We start from the raw sequence: 23,854 nt of genomic DNA on the forward strand, positions 1-23,854 counted from the left end.
TGAAAATTGAGAACAGTACATGGATTCTTGGTTCAGCCCTCCACCCTTTGCTGTGGGACCTATAGATTCCACAGGCATCATTCAAGTTCATTTGCTCTGTGGTTTGCTGAGGAGACAAGCCTGCTTGACTCAAAGTGCAAAATGCTGACATTTTTAGCCTCCAATGTCTCTTTTTGGATGGAGACTCACACACTTGGCCTCAGCCTCTGATCTGCTTAACTTGAAACGGAATGGTGATAATTCAGATTTATTTTTCTAAGAATATACTTGGTATATGATATTGAGTTTTAATTAAGAGCTTTAGAAATTGAACATGTTGCTTAGTGGAATTCCCATCAATTTCTTCTTTTTTTTAAAAAAGATTAACTCACAGGTAATTAAGGACATCATTTTTTTGAACAGTTGATGTGAACTTTATACCAATAATACTGGCTTTATACACTTTTTTCATGGTGAGATATATATCTTTCATATTCATCCTCCCTATTAAAAAACATTAATGCAGGTTTGTCTTGTGCTACTCTTTCTTAAGAGAAGCAGCAAATTACAATTTATGATTATTGGTTTTTTCAATAGATTGACATTATAATACAGAATGTTCATGTACTGGTAAATCACCCAAGAAAAGTAGCACCAGAACATGTTAAACACCATCATCAGAAATGCAACTAAGAAATTTTAAAAGACTTTTAAAATTGACCCATACTCTTTAAGTACTGCAAAATGAATTATTTTGATTCAACATTAAAATATAACACACCATGTTTTTATATATTGTATTCATTTATATTGCTACATAAAAAGTTCCCACAAACTTAGTTACTTAAAACAACATACATTTGTTATCTCAGAGTTTCCAAGGATCCTGGAACAGCTTAGTTGTGTCCTCTGCTCAGGGTCTTACCAGGGCTGTGGTCAAAGCATTTGGCCGTTTGGGTTCTCATCCTGCAGCTCAATTCGGGAAAATCTGCTCCCAAGATTATTCATGTTCTTGGCAGATTTGTTTCCTTGTGGCTGTATAGCTGAGGGCCGTACCCTTTAGCTGTGTGTTGGCTGAAGGAAGCCTTCAGGTTTCGAGGCAACCTGCAGGTCCTCGAGGACAGCAGTGGTTCTAGCGGCTGCCCACAGTTCCCTTCCATGGGCTTCCTCAGCATGGCTGCTCACCCCATCAAGCCAGCCGAGAGCATCTTCTTAGTGCTTCCTAGCACAATGAATACACACACACACACACACACACACACACACGTGTGTATCATAATCACGGAGCTTGACTTTTGTGACATCCATCACCTTTGCCATATCCTATTGGTTAGAAGCAAGGCCCAGGTCCTACCAGCACTCAAGGAGAGAGGGTTACACAAAGGCATGAACACCAAGAGGCAGGAAATCATTGGGGATCAACTTAGAGTCTGTTTGCCACATGTTTCAAGTCAATGCAGTAAAATATGTCCTTCATATTAACTAGTTACAGCTTTATTTGGGAGATTTTAATGATATTGTTGCATTTTGAAATTCTGGTAAGTGCCATGTGACAGCATTGGTTTTGCTATGCTTTATGTTATTCAGAGCATTATGTTGTTAAGTTGAAAACACTGCAGTCTTGGTGTTGATTTTTGTGCATTTGGGTGACTTGAAAAGAATGAATCCTAACACTTGATGGCAGTAGTAACTCGTTCAAAATTCAGTCAGTGAAAGTCCTTATTTGAAAGAAACTATGTGAAGTTAGACCCTTTATAAATATATTTGATCACGAATACCTTATTTAAATTACTCCAGGTTGCCAATATTAATTATTATTTATTCTAGTGTGGTGGCATTGGGTATATTTATTAGAGTTTAGTATTTTTTGACTGGCTTTTGGAACTCAAACCTCAACTAATTAAACTTGTAAATAAAATTCTTTAGAGAAAAGTTGGATATACCTGATACATTTGTCAGAGAAATGAAATACAACAAGTATTTCAGATTTATCTTTGTAACCAATGCATTGCTATATTGTACGAAAAATAATGTCAATAGAACTCATTTTATGCACTCTCAAAAACCTGCCTTTTTCCACCGTGAATATAATCATGTAATTTAAAACCATCTAGCAGTTCCAGAGGCTAAATACAAGGTATTAAGCCTTTCTGACTTTTTGAAAGTGAGAAAAAAGGGATTTAAAATTACTCTTTGCTTTCTCTTCATAATTTGGGAAGTTGTGGGGTTAGTTTGCAAATTGGTGAGGCATGTTGTGCATCAGGGAATACCACTGCAGTATTTTTGAAACATTTATGAATTCTCATATTATTTAAGTAAATTAGGAGGAGAAAATTAACTTTGTAATGAGATAACTACAAAGACAATGTTGCTACAGATTTAAAGAGAAGTAAGGATGTGAATTTTACACTCATAATAGTACTATGTGTAGGTATTATTTGCTATCGTCCTTTGAAAATATTACTAACCCTATAATAACTCAGGGTTTTCAGAGGATTAACACAACACATCTTAGGCCTGTCATCTGAAAAACCTTTGTATTCAGTAAGAATTACTTAGGAATTTTAAATGGAAATGTTTGCTTATAAATAGTTTTAAAGTACACTGTAGTACGGGGCAATAAAATGCAGTGTCCTCCCTTTTGGAAAATAACCTGTAATATTTAGAGAAAAGTAAATGTGTGTAGCAAATTCATAAAGAAAAAAACGTTGTCATTAAAAAAAAGGGTTGTATTTAATCAGGGATCAGTTTTAGAGTTTTGGAGGCTAGGATGTCCAAGATCAAAGTCTCAGCTGATTTGGTTTCTAATGGGAGCTCTCTCCCTGGCTTGCACATAGCTGACTTCTCATTATGTCCTCACATGGCTTTTCCTTAGTGCATGTGCACATACATAAACACGCACACACACACAAACACACACACAGAGTAATCTCTTTTCCTTCCTCCTCTTATAAGAGCACAAATCCCATCATGAGGGCCCTATCTCATGACCTCATCTAACCCTAATTAAACTTCCAAAGGCCCCATCTCCAAGCACCATCACATTGAGGGTTAGAGCTTCCACGTATGAATTCTGGGGGTAAACATTCAGTTCATAACAACTTCTCTGTCCAGCCTGTACACCACTTTCTTGTATTATAAAACAGGGAAAAGTCACATTCATAGTATTTGAGGCGGGACAGTGGGGTGGAATAGGATAGGCCTTTGGAGTCAGCCCTTAATCCAGGGCAAATTATTTAAGCTCTGTCTCTGATCTGTGACTTGGAATAGTCATTACTATCTCCAGCTCCTAAGATGTTGTGAATTAATACATGCAGAACACCTTAGTAGATGCCTGGTATGTATTTTGTGTCCGAGAATTGGCTCCTATTATAACAATGTACCTCCATATAATGGGCTGATATGTGTTGTTCAGAATCAGTAGAGCTGTATGTGCTGATCTGACAAAAATCACCAAGAAATATTTTTAAGTGAAACAAGCAAAGTGCAGAATAGTGATTATCTTTTGTGCTTAAAAATCCGTGTTTACATGTACTGACACATACATATTGGTGGTATATATATACATGTAGCAAGCGCATACACTTTTCTGTAAAAAAGGGGAAATTATTTATGTGCAAGTTTTTGTTTCTTATGGAAAACTTGATAAAAGTATGCAAGAAACCATTGACTGCTTCTAAGGAGTGGAGCTTAGGGTTTGCTGCTGGAAGGAAACTCACATTTCATTGTATACTCTTTTGTTATCTTTCAATTTTTAAGCAAGTGCCTGTATTATTATCATACATTTCAGAAAGACCAACTTTTTCTAGAAGGTACTCCTCAACTTCTTCCCTACTGTGATTTTCATATCATTGTTTATGTTTTCCATTTTGTATATTTTATTTTTTTCACAGGCACAGAAATATGCCAAGTAACTAGTCAGTTTAGGAAAGGTCTAAAATGAGTTGGCAGGTCTTTAAGATGATAAAATATTTTTCAAATACTGAAGCTATGTGTATTATTGTGGTTATTTGCACGTTGTGATTATAATGAATATTTTTCCACAAAGCCATTATAATTTTCAAATATTTTTATTCTTTTCTTCATTTTCTTTAAGGAATTTGAAAAAAGAAACATGCTTTAGTGAAAAAAAAAGAGAAAACTTTAATTAAAAACATTTAAATCTTGACAATATACCTAAAATGTTAATTTTTAATTTTTATTATATGATTAATTTAAAATTATAGAGAATATGAGTCCCTAAAACTTGCAAATTACATGTGATATGTAAGAATATCTGTGAAATATTTTCTATCTTTTAGTTTTGCTCTTTCTGTACATCTTTTAGTTTATTCCTGATTCATCTCATGTTTTCTTAGATTACTAAGTTGCTATCATATATTAAAACTTTTAGCCATTTTTTATGTAATTAATCTTTCAGAACACATTTTGAAATTATCATGCTGAGTTTTCTTTTGGAAGAGAGCGGTAAGAATTGTTTTGTTATAGTAGGCATCATAACGCTGACCATTATCTGTAATTAGACAAGACTCCCAATAGGCAAACGAGGTAGGCACATGTATGCTTGAGGAGTTTTGCTGAGATTGATAGGGTTTCCATCCAATCGAATATCCTCTAGTGCCTTACGAATATAAGTCAAATTTTTAACATTGCAGAAGGTATCTTCATGCATCTCCAGAATGTTGTTATTCTAAAAAAGATTAAAATAAATGATTAGACATGATATAACATATTCTTAGTATTGATTAATAAATAGTCCATTTTGCTTCACCCTTGTTTTTACTCTTTCATTCCTTCTGTCATCCAAAACTGCACGTTATGTGATTATTATACATCAAGCACTTTCTAAGCAGTGGGGATAAATCAATTAACACAATACACAAGTACAGAGCTTGTACTTCAGTAATGGGAATATACAATAAGGAGGTGAAAAAACAAATTTAAAGAAAACAAGTTATTCCCGAAAACGATGTGAACTCAGAAGAAAGGATGGTAACTGTGACAAGTTATCTTAAGAGGCAACAGTGGAGCTGAGCATGGAGTGACAAGGAGACATGGGCATGGAGAGAGCTGAGGCAAGAATATCCCAGGCAGAGAGAACACCAAGTTCCAATTCTGAGTAATTAGTATGGAAAGTTTAAGAATGGGAAAAAAGGGGCTTCCCTGGTGGCACAGTGGTTGAGAATCTGCCTGCCAATTCAGGGGACACGGGTTCGAGCCCTGGTCTGGGAAGATCCCACATGCTGCGGAGCAGCTGGGCCCGTGAGCCACAATTACTGAGCCTGCGCGTCTGGAGCCTGTGCTCCGCAACAAGAGAGGCCGCAATAGTGAGAGGCCCGCGCACCACGATGAAGAGTGGCCCCCACTTGCCGCAACTAGAGAAAGCCCTCGCACAGAAACGAAGACCCAACACAGCCATAAATAAATAAATAAATAAATTAATTAATTAATTAATTAAAAAAGAAATCAAAGCCTGAATTAAAAAAAAAAAATGGGAAAAAAGTCAACATAGCTGAAGTGAAGTGAGGGAGAGAGTGAGCAAATATCAGAAAGATATAGATCTGGGCAGGGCCCAGAACTAGATTTTTTAAAATAGCTTTATTGAATACACTTCACATACCATAAAATTCACCCATGTTAAGTGTACAATTCAGCGGTTTTCAGTATAGTCACAGACTTGTATAAGGATCACAACAGTTTAACTTCAGAGCATTTTAAACATCCCCCAAAGAAACCCCATAGATATTAGAAATAACTCCCCATTTTCCCCAACCTCTAGCCCCTGACAATTTCTAAACTACTTTCTGTTTCTATGGATTTTCCTATTCTAGACATTTCACAAAGGGAATCAAACAATATATCATCTTTTGTGACTGGGTTCTTCCTCTCAGAATTGTATTTTCAAGATTCATACATGCTGCAGCATGTATCAGTACTTTTTCTTTTATTGTTCAATAATATTCTGCTCTATGGATATGCCACATTTTTGTTTATCCATTTATCAGATAATGGGAATTTGGATTGTTTCCACTTTTTGGCTCTCGTGCATAATGCTTCTACGAACGTTTGTATACAAATTTTGTGTGGACATATGTTTTCAGTTCTCTTTCATATGTACGTAGGAGTTGAATTGCTGGGTGATATGATAACTCTATGTTTAATATTCTGAGGAAGTATTAAATTGCTTTTTAAAATAGCTGCACTCTTTTACACCTCTACCAGCAATGTATGAGGGTTCCATTTTTCTCTGCGTCCTAAGCAACACTTGTAATTGTCTGTCTCTTTTATTTTAGCCAGCCAAGTGGGTGTGAAGTGGTATCCCATTGTGGTTTAGTTCAATGCTAGCATAGAAATACAATTGATATTTTATGTTGATTTTATAACCTTCTACATTGCTGAACTCATTTATTAGTTCAAATAATTTAATAAATTACTTGTGAGTTTCTATATAAAACATTTGTAGATCAATTTGGGGGGTATTTCCATCTTAATATTAAGACTTCCAAACCATGAATATGGGGATATCTTTCCTTTATTTAGCTCTCTTTCTCCCCAGGTTTATTGAGGTATCTTTGACAAATAAAACTGTAGATATTTAAGATGTACAGCATTATGTTTTGATTTATGTATACATTGTGAAATGGTTACCACAATCAAGCTAATTAACATTTCCATCACCTTACATAGTTACCTTTTGTGTATGTGTCTGGTGAGAACACTAGAGATCTACTCTCAACAAATTTCAAGTATACAGTATAGTGTTATTAACTACAGTCACCATGCTGTATGTTACACCTCCAGAGCTTATTTATCATGAATAACTAAAACTTTATACCCTTTGACCAACGTCTCCCTATATCCCCCACTCCCCAGTCCCTGGGAACCACCATTCTATGAGCTTGACATTTTTAGATTTTACACATGGGAGAGATCATATAATATTTTTCTTTCTATAGCTGACTTATTTCACTTATTTCTCCAGATTCATCCATGTTATTGCAAATGGCAGGATTTCCTTCTTTTCTAAGGCTTAATAATATTCCATTGTATACATAGACCACAATTTCTTTATCCATTCATCCATTGACATTTAGGTTGTTTCCATATCTTGGCTATTGTGAAAAGTGACACCATGAACATGGAAGTGCAGATAACTTCAAGATACTTATTTCTTTTCCCTTGGACATATACCCAGAAGTGGGATTGTTGAATCATATGGTAGTTCTGTTTTTAATTTTTTTTGAAGAAACATCATACTGTTTCCTGTATCTGTATCACCTTACATTCCCACCAACAGTGTACAAAGGTTACCTTTTCTCCACATCCTTGCTAACACTTAACTTTGGTCTTTTTGATAATAGCCCTTCTAACAGGTGTGAGGTGACATCTCTTTGTGGTTTTGATTTGCATTTTCCTGATGATTAGTCTTGCTGAGCTCCTTTTCACATACTTATTGGCCATTTGTACGTCTTCTTTAGAGAAATGTCTAATCAACTCCTTTGCCAATATTTTAATTAGCTTATTTGTTTTTTCCTATTGAGTTGTTTGAGTTCTGTATATATTTTGGATATTAACCCCTTCTCAAATGTATGATTTGCAAATATTTTCTCCCATTCCGTAGGTTATCTCTTCTCCCTGTTAATTGTTTCCTTTGCTGTGCAGAAGTCTTTCAACAATATGTCGTAGTTTTCAGTATACAAATTTTGCATTCTTTTATTAATATTATTCTTAGGTAATTTATTATTTTGTGACTGTTATAAATAAGCTTGTTTTCTTAATTTTATTTTCAGATTTTTCATTTCTAGTATATACATATACATTAGTATTTATATATTGATTTTGTAAACTGTCGTATTGCTGAACTAATTTATTAGATTTCTACTCTGATCCATGGCTTATTAATGAAGGTGTTGTTTAATATCTACATATTTGTGAATTTCCTGTTTTCTTTGTTGTTGATTTTTATTTTAATTCCATTGTAATCAGAAAAATACTTTGTATGATTTCAATTCTTTTCAGTTTGTTGAGGCCTGTTTTGTGGCTTAGTATATTGTATATCCTGGAGATGTTCCTTGTCACTTGAGAAGAATTTATATTTGCTGTTGTTGGGTTGAATGTTATATAGATGACTGTTAGGGCTAGTTGGTATATAATGTTGCTCAAGTCTTGTATTTCTTAGTTGATCTTATGGCTAGTTGTTCTATCCACTATTAAAAGTGGAGCATTGAGGAATCCAATTATTACTGTTGAATTGTCTATTTCCCCCTTTAATTCCGAGAGTGTAGTCTTTATAACTTCTGAGGCTCTGTTGTTAGGTGCATATGTGTTTATAAGCATTACATCTTTCTGATGGATTGACTCTCTATTATTACAAAGTGCCCATGAGGAATAATACAGGTTTAGTGCCTATGCACTGTACTATTTTCTTTGCTAGGTAGTAGATACACATTGTTAATAATTATCATGCCTCACCTTTAAGTGATACTTATCATGTATCAGTAAATGCAGTACCCACTTTATAAACTAAACCTGAGATGCAGGCAGGTTTAGATATTTGTCCAATCATTAAATAGTGTCAAGTAGAATTTCAGCCCAGGGAATCTGATTTTGCCAGAGTTGTCATTCTTAATTACTATACCATATGTTGAAAAACATTTTTCAAATGAATCAAAAAAGGAGATTTCTATATGAGCATTAAAAATGAATATAAAATGAAGATAATTTAAATTAAAAACAGCTTTATACTGGATATTGGTGAGGTGATTGTGAAAGAGAAATATTTTAAAAGGTTCACTTAAGGCCTTTTTAAACCTTAGAATAGGGACTGTAAAGCCAATTACTTCAAAAAAATCTTATATTGTATATACAAGCACATTCAGTTTAAATATAACATCAGAGACCTGGTTACTCTGTAGAGGTCAATATCATCAAAGACAATAATAATAAAATTTAATTCAGAATTGGAAAAAAAATTCCAAAATTTCCCTGAGGATGCCCTTGAAAATCCTCTTCCAATCCTAAACAAGGCAAGAAATCCTCATATTTATAGAAATTCACCCCCAGAAAAAGAGAGACCAAGAGAGAGCCATAGAGAAACAGGATGAGCACCAGAAAGGGAATACACATTAAGGAAGTTAACACAGCCAGAAAAACTCTCAAAAGTGACAGACTCGTAGACAAGACTCATAGACAGATATTCACAAAAAGACACCAAAAAGAAGTATGGAAAGATATAAATAGGAATAAAAGAAAATTCACAGAGGTAAATAATTACAGGATCCACAGAGAAAAAAAGAATCAGACTTGCTCTCACATAGCAAAATCACTTCTTGTGATGGTCTATACTTTTTTTTTTGCTAAAAGACTGTAATATTACACCATGATATCGTGTCTTTGAGCACATAATGGTTGTGTTCCCTACAGATTTATTCCACAGATGAAATTATTACATTGATTACAGCTGTAGAACAAAAGTTACTCATATCTGAAATAAATAATTTATCTTTCTTTTTTTCAACAACCAAAACCATTTGTTTTAATTGATCATATTTTTAATATATTTAGAAAATATTAAATCATAATATTTTGAAAATGTGTTTTCACTCATTATTTCAGAGATAAAATGTAGCTTAAAGGGATTTAAAATAATGCAAGCTTTCAAATATGTTGGTTTAGAAAAAACTGCATTTTCTTAATCCAGAGAGATGGAAGTCTGTCATCTCTCAGCAGATAGGAATGCCCTAGGATTGAATCTTCCTCCGTACATGGAACCTAAAATCAAGAGCTAAAACTGACATTTTTTTTCCCCCTGAAAGCTAGAAATCAAATTAGATTTTTCTTTCCCTCTTTCTTCTCTTCCATTTCTAATCTTTACACATTTCTTCAGCAGATGAAGCTCTCATTTTTTTTAAAGAAGCTTTGTATGTCAAAAAGATACATTATGACTTGGCAAAGAATGAAAATAAAGACTAAAGTTATCAGAAATAAATCAGTAGAGATAAGAGTCATGAATGTATAATTACCTTGTACTCAGATTGAGAGAGAGAATGAATTAAAGACAGGAGAAAAATAAAAGAAAAATTGTCACAATGTATCAACATGCCATTATAAACAGCTTTTGCATCCCATCCTGTTTGCTTCTGTTTTCCATGGAGGTGTTGGGGATAACTTACTAGTAGAAGCCTACCTGGAGGTGAAGGGCCCGTAGATTTTCTGGGAGTGGCAGAGGGATGTGTTCCAAGTTGTTATCGGAGAGGTAGAGATGATGGAGATCATACATATCCTGTAAACATTCCAAATGTAGAGTCTTAATAAAAATTAGTGGTGCTACAGTTGTATTTTTCATTCCCTGTCTGTGAAACTATTTGTGAAATAATACATGCCTGTTCAGGTCTTGTTTTGTAAAATTGAGGCAAATTAGTTTTCTATGTTACTGGACAATTCAAATGAGTTTTGGAAGAACTGAAAGCAAACAAATATCTCTCGATGCAAATGAAACGTGTTTCTCAATCTCTAGGCAGAAGCTTTCTTTGCCCACTCTAACTTTCTCTATTTAAGCAAGGCAGCGACTTCCCACATAAGACACTCTGCAATAGGATTTTGAGGATTTTGGTGAGACATAGCAAGAATTTCCTTCATGTTACAGGAATGGAGAAATGAAAAGTTCTCCCCAACAAAATCCTGTGCACTCCAGCCCAAGTACCAGGTAAAGGGCAGCCTAGCAAGACAGAATAAGTTTAGACAATAACAGGTCTACTCTAGCCAAACATCACAGGACAAACTGTGACTCACTACCGCCCATGCCAACAAAATCTGAGTGGAGAGACTAGATTTCGACCTTTGCCAGGCTCTAATGAGGTGCCCTAACTTCCTTGCCCACCAGGGTGGTGTCACAGGAGGGCTAGTGGAGAGACAGGGTTTCCACCATTGCTCAGGGCTAACGGGTCCACACAACCCCCTGTAGCCTCCATGGAAGTAATGTGATGTCCCTTCAAACAGTAGTTTAAATTTATTTGTTCAACATATATTTAGAGGAGCAGCTTGAATGGAGAAAGAGTGGGTAAGAAAGCCAATCTGGTTACTATTCTCAGACTCTGTGCTGTTATTCCAAGCAAGTCACTCTAACCCCAAACTTGTTTCCTTCACTTAAAAAACAAAATGCATAAGATTAACTGAATCCATTCTCCTTACAAAATAATTTAGAAGGCTTCTACCCTCAAAGGCAACACCCACAGTCTGTACAAGTAGTTGTCCTTCCAACTACATAAGATACTCTTGTTAAGTGGCGTTTTTGGTAAATACAATTCATCCAGCTTACAGCATTTCCAGGTGCAATTTATAGATTGGTGCTCCAGATAGCCACGCACTTCTTATTCCAGCTCTGCTTTCTGTTCTTGGTGTTTGAGCAGCCTCAGAATGTACCAGAACACAGTATTTCCCCAAAGCATGATACATAGTGTTGTAAAGTTTATTTTAGGAGTTAAAAGTCTCATCAAATTGAATCCCTTTTGTGGAAATAAAAAGGCTAGTCATTGATAGAAAAGGGAATGGGAAGATGAAAGTCTTTCATATTCAAACTTAAAACTCACTTTAAATGCTTCTTGCTTTATTCCTTTCCTTCCAAGTCTATTGTTGCTAATATCAATATATGTCAAAGTGGTTGGCAATTCTGGGAGCTGCCTTATCTTGTTGTCACGCAGGACAAGCTCTCGGAGTTGAGGCAGCTTTCTGAATGCATCTTCATCAATCTCAGATATTAAATTTGATGTCAGATCAATCCTTCTTAGATCATCTGGAAAAAAGAATGAGGGAAGTAGTTAAATATTCTTGAATATGTTTTGCTCACATAAAATTAGGAATATAAATTTTCCCATATACAAGCAAATATAAATATGAATTTAATTAGCAATGGACAACTAATGAAACAATTATTTCTAACAACTTTATAAAAATTTAATTGTTTTCCCCAAATACTATTCATATTTATGCACTTGTAAGAAAGTGTAAATTTAGCAAAGAAACTGACTCATTATATTTAACTGGTCTTTTCCCTATATTCTTCATAAACTTTGTCTGGATTTTCTATTTAAAACATTTTTCTCATTGATGGCAGATTGTTGTATTTTCTAATAGTAATAGATGCATTAGCATTAAAATACAAAGGCATTAAAAAGAAACTTTCGAATGATTAAAACACTTAATGAAGACAAGTACCAAAATTCTTCAAAGTTGACAACAATTATAAAGTCAGATTTAGGTTTGCATTCATCAACCATAAAGCAATTGTACTTTACTTGAAGTCTATTCAAACAAGCCAGATCCTAGTAAATATATGACCATGACTTTCTACTCTTATTGTTACAACATGATAATGAGTTTTAACCTATAAAATAGAATTATTTGTGATTTTTCTTTAGTTGAAAATAGTTTGAGAATATCAACAACTATATAGTTTCGTAACAACCTTTGATTATTCATCATTTTTTCTTATAAAACAAACCTTCAAACGTAAAAATAATTGATTTGAGTCATATTTGGATATTCAAGTTTCATTTTCAGTACCAACATTTCACAGTGCAAACATTTTAGGAAAAGTCTGTAAAGAGAAGGATATTAGTGCCATCATCCTTACTTAGGCTTGCAAAATCATTTCTGTTGATCTTTTTAATTCTGTTAAAGCGGGAATAGAAATAAGCAGTGTTCTTGGGCAGCGGAGGAATAGCATCAAGTTCATGGTCATCACAGTATACAGTGGTACTTATACAAGTACACAGAAGGCAGGTTGGAAAGTCTAAAAGAAAGAGGCAAACAATATATGTAAGCAACAAAAGCAATTTCTAACAAATTATGTGATTACGAATATTTATTAAACAAGATTCGAGTCTCATACAGACTATTCTGGCATATTTAATATTTTCTCATATAGTTTTCTTTAAATGGAATATTAAAGTCAAATATACCAACTAAGGCTACCCCAATAATTAGTATATTCTTTGTAATGCTTTAAAATTTTATTTTAAATTACTGAGTGAATATTGCATGGTTATTGCTCTTATATTTACTGGAAATTCTATTTTCAAATGTAAATATTAAGATTATGGTTTTTATAAATTTAAAACATCACATACAATATTTTTATTAGGTCTTTCATTCAATATTTAAACAACCCACTGAATCAAAATCAAGAAGAAGATAGGGCAATAATCATTAATGTTAATTCACTCAATGTGCATTTATTAAATCTTTTCTTTGTAAGTGGCACTGTGCTAGCTGATGAAACAGTGGTGAGCCAAAGAGGCAGTTCTGTTTTATAATCTGCTATGTAAGACAAATGTTAATCACACAAATAAATAAAATGATGACTGTGGTAAATGTCAAGAAATACCATAGGAGCATAAACTACAGGAATTTGATTCAGCCTGAGAGTCATCGTTTTCTGAGGAGGTGATAATTGAGTTGAAATCTGCCGGAAGAGCAAGACTTGATTATGCAGGTGAGCGGGAAGAGCATTCAGGCAGAGGAAGCAGCAGGTGCCAAGTCCCTTCACTTTGGAGGAACCAGAAGGTGGTCCCTGTAGCTACAGCACAGCGAGCATTGCAATGTTTAAGACATAACACACACGGGCCTTATAGGCTGTGTTACAGGTTTTGTTCCTTATCCTAAGGATGGGCAGGGGTATTACATGATCAGATTTGCGTGTTAAGATGTCACGCTGATTGAAGGTAAGCTGGAAGACTGAGGGAGGGCCAGCAGGCAGAGAGGAGATGAGTTATCTAGATAAAAGATGATGGTTGCTTGTCTAGGGTAATGGTGATAGAAAAGACAACAGATCCAAAAGAGTTGTCAGGCTGGATTATATCTCCATTTATTAATCTAATTGTTTTCTATCACCCCCGTACATACACACTCCTACCCGTCCTTCACTCTCTGTTTATTGGTCATGTAGAGGACAGTGAGCTTCAAGGGAGATAGAGAAGCAATGGCCAGAAGAAAAGAAGGACAATAGGATGGACGATGGAGGCCAAGTGGAGAGGTAGTTTGAAGGAATAGGGAATAGAAAATAATCTAAGCCTCCTGAGATGTCAGTTAAGGACTGAAAAATGTCTCTTGGATTAGTTACTGTGGGGATTATAGGAAACTTCAGTAAACACTGTGGAGTGATGAGGCTGGAAGCTGGATTACAGCCACTGAAGGAGGAAGTTAGAGGTGAGGAAATAGTTACAGCACATGCAAACAATGCTATTGAGATGTTTGACTGTAAAGAAAAAGGAAAGAAAGATGGTGATAACTGTAAGAAGACATATTTGTGGTGTGTATGATGAGGAAATGGACTAAAGTGGGAGAGATTTGAAGAAAAGAATCCAGAGGAAGAGAGACTGAATATAAAAAGGATCCTGAGAGGGCAGCAGGAAATGGGACTAAAAAAAAAATGGGAAGAATGAAGATTTCAGTTTAATTTAAAATCTGTGGTGTGAAGGACGCATCTGTGAAACCAAGGTTCCTAGCTCAATCCCTCTATGTATCATTTAGTTCATTGAGAGAAAGTTTGTTCTATAATTTGTCAGTTTTCCTAGTTGTTTCTGGTCACTAGTCATACCCTGGAAAAATTATGAATTAACTTAATGTAATTCTACCACCGTTACTGGAAAAAGAGTGCAAAATTCTGATAATAAATCATAGGTGTAGTAGGGAAAAAAAAAACACAATCGGGGGGCTTCCCTGGTGGCGCAGTGGTTGAGAATCTGCCTGCCAATGCAGGGGACACGGGTTCGAGCCCTGGTCTGGGAAGATCCCACATGCCACGGAGCAACTGGGCCCGTGAGCCACAACTACTGAGCCTGCGCGTCTGGAGCCTGTGCTCTGCAACAAGAGAGGCCGCGATGGTGAGAGGCCTGCGCACCGCGATGAAGAGTGGTCCCCACTTGCCACAATTAGAGAAAGCCCTCGCAGAGAAACAAAGACCCAACACAGTCATAAATAAATAAATAAATAAATAAAAGAACGTGAATTTCTAAAAAAAAAAAAAAAAAGAGCCAGGTTTTTGGTTTGCTTAAAAAAAAAAAAAAAAAAACACAATCGGAAGAATTTACATCCCACATGTGGGAGGACAGACTGTTCCTCTGTTGTAATAGGAGGAGGTGCATGGATGTAGATGTAGGTAAATTATACGTCTGCAAACAGAAAGACCAAAGAGCTGCTGACCGGAAGACAGCATTTTCTTTGTGAAGGAGGCGGCTAAGCTCTCTGATGAGTTTGAGGAGTTTAGGGAGGAGGAGAAAAAAGTTGTGAGACATGAGATGGATGGGGAAAGTGAACTAGCCATGAGAGATAGAAGAAGAAAGTGATGGAAGACTTTCTTGGGATTGCTCAGTGTCAATTCATCCCCATTTAGCTGAGACTTTGCTAGTTTTAGCACTGGAAGCCCCCGGTCTTGGGATCCCTTCACTCCCAGGCAAATCGGGACATTTGGTTGCCTTCGTTGAAGGAGCCATTCGTGGTTTGAAATCAAGAACTAGTAATGCACCTACTAAGGTCTTATTACTGTTGTTAAATAGAAAAATCACTTATAATAACAGCTTCAGGAATGAAAACTATTTTAGGAATGTAAATCTAAGAAAAAATTTTAAGAGAGAGCTATGAAATATTTAATACTTGCTAATTTCTCTAATCACTGTAAATGAATATTTGCTACTTATCACAGTTTTTAGAAAGTAAAGCATTTTGTTCTTCTATATATTCATGGTCATGCTAGTTTAATAATCACTTAGGGTAATTATATATAGTCACACCAGTTATTATTTAATTCTAGTTTTTTCCACTCATAACTCAAGCCTACTTTATGTGGCTTCAGAATACTATTTCTAGAAATTGGTATTCATAGTAACAAATAATATTTTGATTTTTAATATTTTAAATATTTCCAAACTATTTGCCTTTGATAAATTTATAAGATTTAAATTTAATTTTAAGGTTTAGAATTTCGAGAGATGCTTCCTCTTTGGAAAGTAAAATGTGAATTAAAATTTTAACTTCATTGCTTATTCTCAGACTCCTTTAGAGACAAAAATTTTTTTAAGTCATACTTTTTCTTATATTGTTTCAAAACTGACATTATTGAGCCATAAGTTTTACTAAAGCCTTTAAAAAGATTGGACATTCTGCTCTTCTATTGTTCCTGGCTCATCAGGTAGTGATGCCAGATCAGTCAACTTTTGAAAGATCTGAAATTACTTAAAAGTAAGTAATGTTCTAGAGATATTTAATTTCCCTATTTTGAGGACTTTCTGCTGGATACGTACATTTCCTTCTCACTGTGTGTGTATCTCCCTGGTTCTGCCTGTAGCATGTTCTGCTACCTCATAGAAAGTTGACTATGTGGAAAGAATATGGTGTCTTCATTAAAGACAGGATTTAGTGGCCTCTATTTTCATTCCAGCACCCCTACGTACCACTTCCATGACCTTGGACAACTTTTATAGTATTTTGGAATTTTAGTTTTCCTATTTATAAAGTGAAGATGATAGTAACTAGTACTTACTTAGTATTGTTATATCTCTTCAAAGAGCTAATGTACATAAAACACTTTAGTGGCTGGCGTATAGCATTTCACAAAAGACAACTTTTTTACACTACTTATTGGTGAACAGTTAAAAACTCACAGAAGCAGAGGGTAGATCGGTGGTTACCAGGGACTGCAAGGAGGAGGAAAGAGAGCTGTTCAACAGGTGTAAAGTTTCAGTTATGTAAGATGAATTAAGTTCTAGACATTTGCTTATAACACAGTGCCTATAGTTAACAATGCTGTATTGCACGCTGAAAAGTTTGTTGAGAGTAAACAAAAAAGATATACTCTCCTATCAAGAATAGAGTATTGAGAATAACTAACATTTATGATGTTTACTGTGGGCCAGGCACTAACTTCACTCAATTAATCCTTACAACAACTCTATGAGGTAAGATCTATTATTTATTATCCCATTTTTTAGATGAGGAAACAAAGGCCAAAAAATATTGAATGCTTTGCTCAAGACTGTATATCTAGCAAAGTCTCAAAGCTGGGATTTGAATGCTCTCTCCTCTCTTCTGTTCTCTCAGTGTGTTCTGTACAAACTTTTCTTATATTACCTATAACACATTACTGTCTCTAAGTTGGTTTACACGTCTGTCTCTCTGTACTAGACACAAATATCTGTGAAAACAGCAGTCATTTTAAGATAAGTCTTGTGTCTCCAGAATTTATAGTACAGAGACTCTTGATACTAACTAAACCTTTGCAATGGGAACTCTATACCCCCTCACAACACCATTCTCCGTGTGTGTAAAAGTGTTCTGGTGTGAGCCCACTTGAACAGCCCCCAGGGTTGACACTGACAAATTCTAACATGAAATACCGACAAATCATAGAATCAGGTTCAGCACCAGGAATTCCTTCTCATGACCTAAATAAAAGGCCATGGTTTACATCAACTTCAGGCCCTACGAGATGGAGTCCAATGTTATGAAATACTTTCTTCTCTTTTCCTTTTCCTGCTGCTTCCCAGGACTGAGTGAAAAGAAGCCTGTTTTCCAATAAGTACACAGACAAGAATCAGAACAGGCTTGCTTCAAACCCAGTGTGTGAACCTAATATCTATGTGATCTCTGGAAAGTTCCTACGCTTTCTGAGCTAGTTTCCTTGGTAATAATGAAAAAAATTAATACTAATACCTTCACAAGGAGGTTGCAATAGTCAAACGAGATAATGTGAAGTGCTGAGCATTATGGCCCACAGAAAGCATGTGCTCAATCAATGTAAAATATCATTACTATCATCACCATCATCATCATCGGCATCCATCATCACTTGATCTCCTTGAACTGCTGGGGCCTGATCTCTCAGACACAGATTCTGATCTTGCTGATAGTGTATAATTTGTTCTAGAAATGCGTTCCTCTACAAAGCTTTCTGAGTAATGATGCCAGACAAGTATTTTGACCCCAAATCTTTGGTTATTTGATCATGTCCATCATGCCAAAGCGGAATTATTAAAACAGCTTTATATTTTAATACAAAATACATGTATATCTCCTGCTTCAAACCTAGCCTATAACAAAGTTTTCTCCTTGGGTCATGGGGGCTCCCTGCAGAGTTGGAGCTTGGCAGTTTTGAGGAATGAACAAGTGGACTTCATTACAATCCAGCTTTGATGGACCTGACCTTCATTGGTGTGTGGGCCCAGAACCCCAGGGAATTCAGGCTCCTGTGGAGAAGAGCCATCAATCAGCCTGGGGGTGGACTCCTCTTCCTCTTCCTCTTCAGCCTCCTTTGGCTGTGGTGGCGGGGTGAGGAGCTCTCTGTTCCCCGAAGGTATCACTGTCGCTATTTCAATCTGAAAAAGCAGCAGAATTTCATCAGGCAACCTTCTCAATCACCCTCTGTGGCAGTTACACAAATTTAAAATGTATCCATCTTTGCCGCAAGAGGTCGCTGGTGTTCTGAAGTTGAACAGGGTGGGACGCCTGCTTGCCTGGGAAGGTACATGCGGTTCCAGTTACTATTATTGTTTTCAATTAATTTTGTTTCTCAAATCTTAGTAATAGTTTCCAATGCCTTTTTAATTTTGGTCTTACTGCTCTTTACAACATTAAAAATAACCTCGTTTATTGTTTTCTAAATACCTAGCATTCCAAGAATACGTTATTGTTGTGAAAGATTCAAATTAATCCAGAAGTGTGCAGAGTAAAATCCAAAGTCCCCTTCATCCTGCAGCCCTAGTTCTACTCCTCTTGTAGACAATAACCAATAAGAAATCGATGTGTATTTTCAAGTCCTTTTAATCCTTGGTTTTCTAGATTCAAATTTTCTGTTCCTTTACAATGACTTACACTTCTGCCAATTGCATTTTTAGTGAAAAGTATCCTTTGTACTAACATAAAATATATGGACACAAGAAAACTACATGATTTGATTATGGAATGCTATTTCTCATATATTTTCACTATTATTTGAATAAAAAATATTACCAATAATATTTGGGTATTAAAATTGACCTTTTTGAGAGCTTTGACAATAGGAGGCACTTTTATAAAATTTAAAAAGCTTCTCAAAGATTTTTTTCATGGCTTCTATTTTAGATTACACTTGCACTTACACTCTTCTTACTTGTGTATTTTATGTAGTGAGTTGTTGCTTCTAAGAACACTGTTTGCATTAAAACAACCCGTTACTCTCAACTTTCTTCCCTTATCTCAATGTCTGTTCCTTTGTATCCCTTAGTAAATCCCTACTTCCCTACCCTACATTCCTGCCGACCTTGTAACTTTGGGCAGGAAATCTGTTCAAGACAATTGGTTATCAACATGTAGGAACCACTCTTTGAGGCCTAGTTTTTTCATGGCATCCCAGAAATTCCAAATTCTCCCTGCCTCCTGATTCTTTCCATCCTTCTTTATTTGCTTTCATTAAAAAAGAAAAACACACAAATTACTTTCTAACTTATTTAATGTCAAAATGGTATGCAAGCTATTACTTTCATGTGTAAAATAAGTACATAATTAGGCTAGATATTTTCTGAATATTTTAGGTAGATGTTTCAGTTAACCATAAAATTTTAAGATAGTCTTATGATTTAATGTCACTTTTATACACTTGAATACATTCCTTCACAAATGAAAATTATCCTTTTAAGGAACGCTAAACTTTTTTTGTCAGTTTACTTTTCTGGATGTGTCTCCTTCTATGTTTCTGTAGTTTCTCCTTTTCAGCCCTTCCTACATTGTATGGGATTGGTTCCATCAGGTTTCTGCCAACCCAAGCCTACTTGATGGTACGCTTTGAGTTATGTCTTTTATCTTTGTACCTCAAGGCTGTAGCATAGTAGGTGATCAACAAGTACTTACTGAATATAATAAAAAAATTTTGCTTGTCCAAAATAAATCTAATTCACAGCTCTATGCTTAATTTTAGAGATTTTGCTGAGAAAAAATCAATGAATGTATTAATGCGTTGAAAGCAAACCAAAAGCAAATTACAGTGTATTTGGTGCATTAGGAAGCCATACATGAAGATATTATAAAACGTGTCTAGAAATCTCTGCTTGAGAAGATTGGGCACACTTCCCTAAACAGAGAAACATACGGTTTCCATCTGCAGGGTCGGAAGGAGGCAGATTCAGAAGGAATGGATTTGCAGAGAGACCAAAAGGAGGCTCTGGGAAGAGCGGAAATTGAGACAGATCTTTCATGGAATGGAGGCAGCCTAAAGGGAGAAACACATTCCAGACACGTTGCCTTGAATCTTTAGCTTTGTAGAAAAATGTTTGCACATACTTTTTACAGATAATTGTTTTTCCACTGATTTGATGTGAAGCTGTAAGGTCTCACTTGTCATTCAATATAATGAGGCAAAATAACTTTTGTGTTTATCAAAAACTGTTTTGTTCATGCTTACTTGCTAATAAAATGTGAATGTTGAATAAATTTTAAGACCAAAGAAAAGGAATGTTTTTTCAGTTCAGCAAAATTACAGAACTATAGCCTCAAAGTACTGTGTCTGGAGAGCCTTTTGCATTGCAGACACCATTTATTCTCACCATTGAATAGAAGTGAGTTAGGTTTCTGTCGTCTTTTCCTCTTTAACGATTTTCATACCGTGATGTGAAGCTGTGAGGCAATGCACGCAGAGAAATGAGGCCAGGGAAACGTGACCACCTGGCTCTCTGTGTGGCAGACTTTTATGCTTATGGTGCAGAAACCTAAATTTGGGAATAAACACAAATGGCCAGAAAATATCCCTGCCCCCCTTTCTCGGGCTACAATTGGTAACACTGAAATGCAAACATATTTGAGCCTCTGATATAAATATTCATTCTTTTGGAGTTTTTCTCCACTCTTTTTCATTTTGCCTCCTTATTTTACTCTGACTTGCTCCCTACTGAATTGACTTTTTGATCTAATCATTATATTTCCCTAAAGTTTAAAAACACAATACAAGGTCACTCCCACATGTGACCTTGAGCTTAGTTATCACTGCACTTGCTTATCTTCTTGACCCAGTACCAGCAGGGTACATCTTTGAGTTGATTGTCGTCTCATTCTATTCTCTTGTTTACTGTCCTTTACATGACTGATGCCATGGTAGACTGTGTTTAGAAGCACCTTCCGTGTCCACGAGAGAGGTATATCTCTACCAGGGATGGCAAATGCATAGCCCATAGACAGTGACCTGGGTAGAGTGACGTCTCAGCAGACGTCAGGCTGGAGAGATAATAGTGCCAAGAGGAGTCCTCCACCCTGCCTCAGCCTCCACACCCAGCACAGACTTGACTCCACAGAAGCAGCCCAGCACCTCAGTGCAATCTCAGGAAAATCAGGGCTGAAATGACCCCGAGGTGTCTTCGAAGAAGTTTCTGCTCCTGGAGAAATAAGGAATCTCAGTAGAAAGTGAGTCAGTTACAGTTTTTTGTACCAGATGATGTGTACTCAGACTTCTACCGGCAATATTTATATTGGTATTAATAATACTGCAAAAGATTTGAGACTTTTACTCCCCAATAGTCAGCAACGTTGCCCATAGAAGAATCTTCCTATAAAAGTACTCAGCACCATTTTAAGTGACAATAACATAAAGGGGGGAGGGATAAATTGGGAGATGGGGATTGACATATACACACTATATATAATAGATAACTAATAAGGACCTACTGTATAGCACAGGGAACTCTACTCAATACTCTGTAATGACCTATATGGGAAAAGAATCTAAAAAAGAGTAGATATATGTATATGTCTAACTGATTCACTTTGCTGGACACCTGAAATGAACACAACATTGTAAATCAACTCTACTCCAATAAAATTTAACTTAAAAAAACAAAAAACAAATTTCAATCAAATCTCCATTTGTCCCTTAGCAAAAAGCACATATAAATGATCCATACAGCCATATTAAGCATATTACTACCATTAAGCCTACTTATTTATCTTAATTTCAGAGTAAAAATATGAAAAATTAGTATGTTCAGAAACAGCAGTCACGCTTCTTCCTAATTGTCTCATTCACCGCTGATTCCTTCAGTAGAGACCACTTGTTGACCATGCCGCTCACACCTGTTCAGAACACTCACAAACCATTTGCTGCTGTTGAACATTGTGTTTGAATTAATAAAAACTAATGTATTTTGTTTTTTGATATTTTAATATTTTTTCATCTCTGCGCTTAATCTGCACTAAGTTTCCAATGAGGAACTCAATGAAAATGTAATATATGTGTGATGGAAAGAATGCTATGAAAGAATTTGTTACTCAGATTTGATTCCTATCTTTATGAATGAGTGAAAGGATCACTAAATGAATAAGTGAATTTGTAAATGATGGAAGGTTCACCAGTCTTTATAATTGTCTAATCAACCAGACTGAATGTCTGTGCCAAACGTTACACTTAAGTTATGATCAACTGTCCATTTTACCCATCATTAATATTTTCTAAACATCTATAAATACCATTGTTTTTTTCTCCCTGTCTATTACCATCACCATAATCTAAGTTACTTTGTTCTCTTGCCTGAAATACAGTCATAGTCTACTTACAGGAAGTTGGGATCTCCTCTACTATATATTCAACCTTCAGTGAGAATGAACTCTTAAAAATACAAAATTGATCATGTCTACCCCTGTTTGAAAGCCTTCAGTGGCTTTTTATTGCTCTTGATAACCAACAGAACAATGGCCTTGAAGAAGCACTGCAACATATTGATCATGAGGAAGGATCCAGACTAGATGAGTTTGAATCTAGCCTCGCTGTTTAGGCAGTTACTTTACCTCCCTGAACTTCAGTTTCCTTATTTGTAAAATCCTGATATAAATATTACAACTGTGTTAGGATGAAAACGTTAATACACATAAAACACTTAGAATAATGTCAGACACATAGTAAGTGCCATGGAAAGACTTGCTATTATTATTAAAATAAATTTAAAACTCTTTGATTCACAGAGTCCTGCATGGTTTGCCCTTCAAGTGTCCTCTGCCTTCATCTCCTGCCAATTGTCCTCTTTTGCTGCACTGGCCATTTGTTTCTTATACTCTCCACATTCCTTCTTCTATAGGACATTTGGACATTTGCATGCACTAGTCATCTGCTTGGAACTCCCTCCACTCCCCAGCTTTTTTTCCCTTATTTTACTTTTAACAGCTTTATTGAAAGTATAATTGCTATACAAAGAACTTCACATATTTAATGTGTACAGTGTGATGAGTTTGGATATGTGCAAACATCTGTGATGCCATCATCACAACCAAGATATTGGATAATATCCACCACCTCCCAAAGTTGCCTTGTAATTGCTTATTTGTCCCTCATATCTAGTTCAGGTCTTACTTCCTCAAGGAAACATCTCATGATCTTTGTGACTTAGACAAACATGTTTGATGAGTGGCTCTCAGAGCTTTGTGTACTTCTTTTGGCACATCCACCATTGATTTCATGGTAGATTTCTGTGGTTTTTTTTGGATTGTTGCAATTATTCCTTTTCTAAGATCCTTTGTAACATGACTTTTCAACTCCTGCAATCAAAAAGTAGAGGGTAATTTCTCATCCCTTGAAGTTTGAATTTAGACTGGCCTTCTGATTTGCTTTAGTCAACAGAATGTATTGTTGTGTCAGTTCTGAGGGTAGTTCTCCAGAAATATTGCATGTTTTCATTTGCTCTCTAGGAACCCTGCCCAGTCATCATATGAACGAGCTGGCTCCAGCCTGTTGGAAAATGACAGAGCACATGGAGTACAGGAAAGCCATGTAAGCTGAGGCCAACCTAGTCCATCCATCCCTGAACCAACCCAACAGCTGGTTGGAGATATATGAGTGAGCCCAGTGCAAACTAGAAGCATAGCACAGCCC

The 23,854-nt window shown here is 35.8% G+C and overlaps 1 protein-coding gene across 1 annotated transcript in view; it reads right to left on the bottom strand.

Annotated features, from left to right (window-relative positions):
- Window positions 1–4,498: 4,498 nt before the first annotated feature.
- Window positions 4,499–23,854, bottom strand: part of EPYC (epiphycan) — a 34,518-nt gene continuing 15,162 nt past the window's right edge. Inside the window, exons 2-6 of the mRNA XM_036867141.1 lie at window positions 18,176–18,347; window positions 12,611–12,769; window positions 11,568–11,770; window positions 10,166–10,261; window positions 4,499–4,669 (exon numbers count right to left, since the gene is read on the bottom strand). Of these exons, the coding sequence (XP_036723036.1) occupies window positions 4,499–4,669; window positions 10,166–10,261; window positions 11,568–11,770; window positions 12,611–12,769; window positions 18,176–18,347 (801 nt within the window). The remainder of the gene's footprint in view (window positions 4,670–10,165; window positions 10,262–11,567; window positions 11,771–12,610; window positions 12,770–18,175; window positions 18,348–23,854) is intronic.

The sequence above is a fragment of the Balaenoptera musculus genome, chromosome 10 (assembly GCF_009873245.2).
Source record: "Balaenoptera musculus isolate JJ_BM4_2016_0621 chromosome 10, mBalMus1.pri.v3, whole genome shotgun sequence".
Classification (NCBI taxonomy): Eukaryota; Metazoa; Chordata; class Mammalia; order Artiodactyla; family Balaenopteridae; genus Balaenoptera; species Balaenoptera musculus.